The 1,132-nt window shown below is 45.8% G+C and overlaps 1 protein-coding gene across 1 annotated transcript in view; it reads left to right on the top strand.

Moving 5' to 3' along the window:
- Positions 1–1,132, top strand: part of LOC101854594 — a gene marked incomplete in the record, with an annotated part of 46,397 nt that overhangs the window by 38,976 nt on the left and 6,289 nt on the right. Inside the window, 1 exon segment of the mRNA XM_035971447.1 lies at positions 607–875. Within this exon segment, the coding sequence (XP_035827340.1) occupies positions 607–875 (269 nt within the window).

The following is a 1,132-nucleotide window of genomic DNA, read 5'->3' as shown; positions in this document are numbered from 1 at the left end:
ACACACACACACACACACACACACACAGAGGGTGTGAGGGAGTGGAGGAGAGAGAGAGAGAGAGAGAGAGAGAGAGAGAGAGAGAGAGAGAGAGAGAGAGAGAGAGAGAGAGAGAGAGAGAGAGAGAGATGGAGAGAGGCAGAGAGAGAGAGCGAGAGGCCGACAGATGGGGATAGAAACAGAGACAGGGACAGAGAAAAACACAGACAGACAGACAGACAGACATACAGACAGACAGATATCCACACACACACAGAGACAGAGACCAAAACAAACAGTCACAGAGACAAACAAAAACACAACAATATTTGGTCGCTTTTAAGGACAAGCGGGCTAACCCAGATTCAGGGGTTCCTGAAATTTAAAGCTACACCAAAAGTGGGCATTGCCCTACCTATAGGAGAAGTTTGGCTTCATTGGTGTGTTCGTTTGGTTATAGAGAAAACTCCCCTTGTCTTTTAAAGAAACGGAACAAGGGGCAAAAACTTTATCTTCGATGTTCTCAAAACAGCATTTTTGGGGATAGCCCTCTTGTGCTGAAAAGCGACCATTTAACAGCAACAACAATCCCCTCTTTCTCTCACCCATCGCACACCCCTCCCTCAGGTGAGCCTAGCAACATGCTGAGCTTCAAGGCTGTGTACCCCAACAACTCTGCCTTCGAGGCCGACCTCTACCAGCAGAAGTCCGGCATTAAGCAGGAGGAAGGCATCTTCTCTGCTCGTCTGGTCAACCCACGTCTGCTGCACTGCCGCCTCCACTGGAGACCTGAGATGATCCAAGAAACCGAGGACTGGCTTCTCCGACAGATCAGGGAGCAGAGCGAGAGCGCCAAGAAAGAGCTCCGCCGAGTCTCCGCTGAATTGGAAGTCGAGGTAAGGCCCTATTTGTTAGCTGTTTGATGGATTGATCGCGATCGATCGATTGATTAATTGACGATTGATTGATCGATATATTGGTTGATTGATTGATTGAACAATTTATTTATTTATTTATATACATTTATTCATTTAGTCATTCGTTTATTTACTTATCGCGTTGTCCCAATTTGTTGCCGGATATTTGCAAGTTACGTAGCAAATGTGTCAAAATGGTAGCAACAGTTATGCTTCAAGTCAAGAAGAAAATTAAA

This window comes from Aplysia californica, unplaced genomic scaffold, assembly GCF_000002075.1.
Source record: "Aplysia californica isolate F4 #8 unplaced genomic scaffold, AplCal3.0 scaffold00438, whole genome shotgun sequence".
Classification (NCBI taxonomy): Eukaryota; Metazoa; Mollusca; class Gastropoda; order Aplysiida; family Aplysiidae; genus Aplysia; species Aplysia californica.
This window is presented reverse-complemented; position numbering and strand designations above follow the sequence as displayed.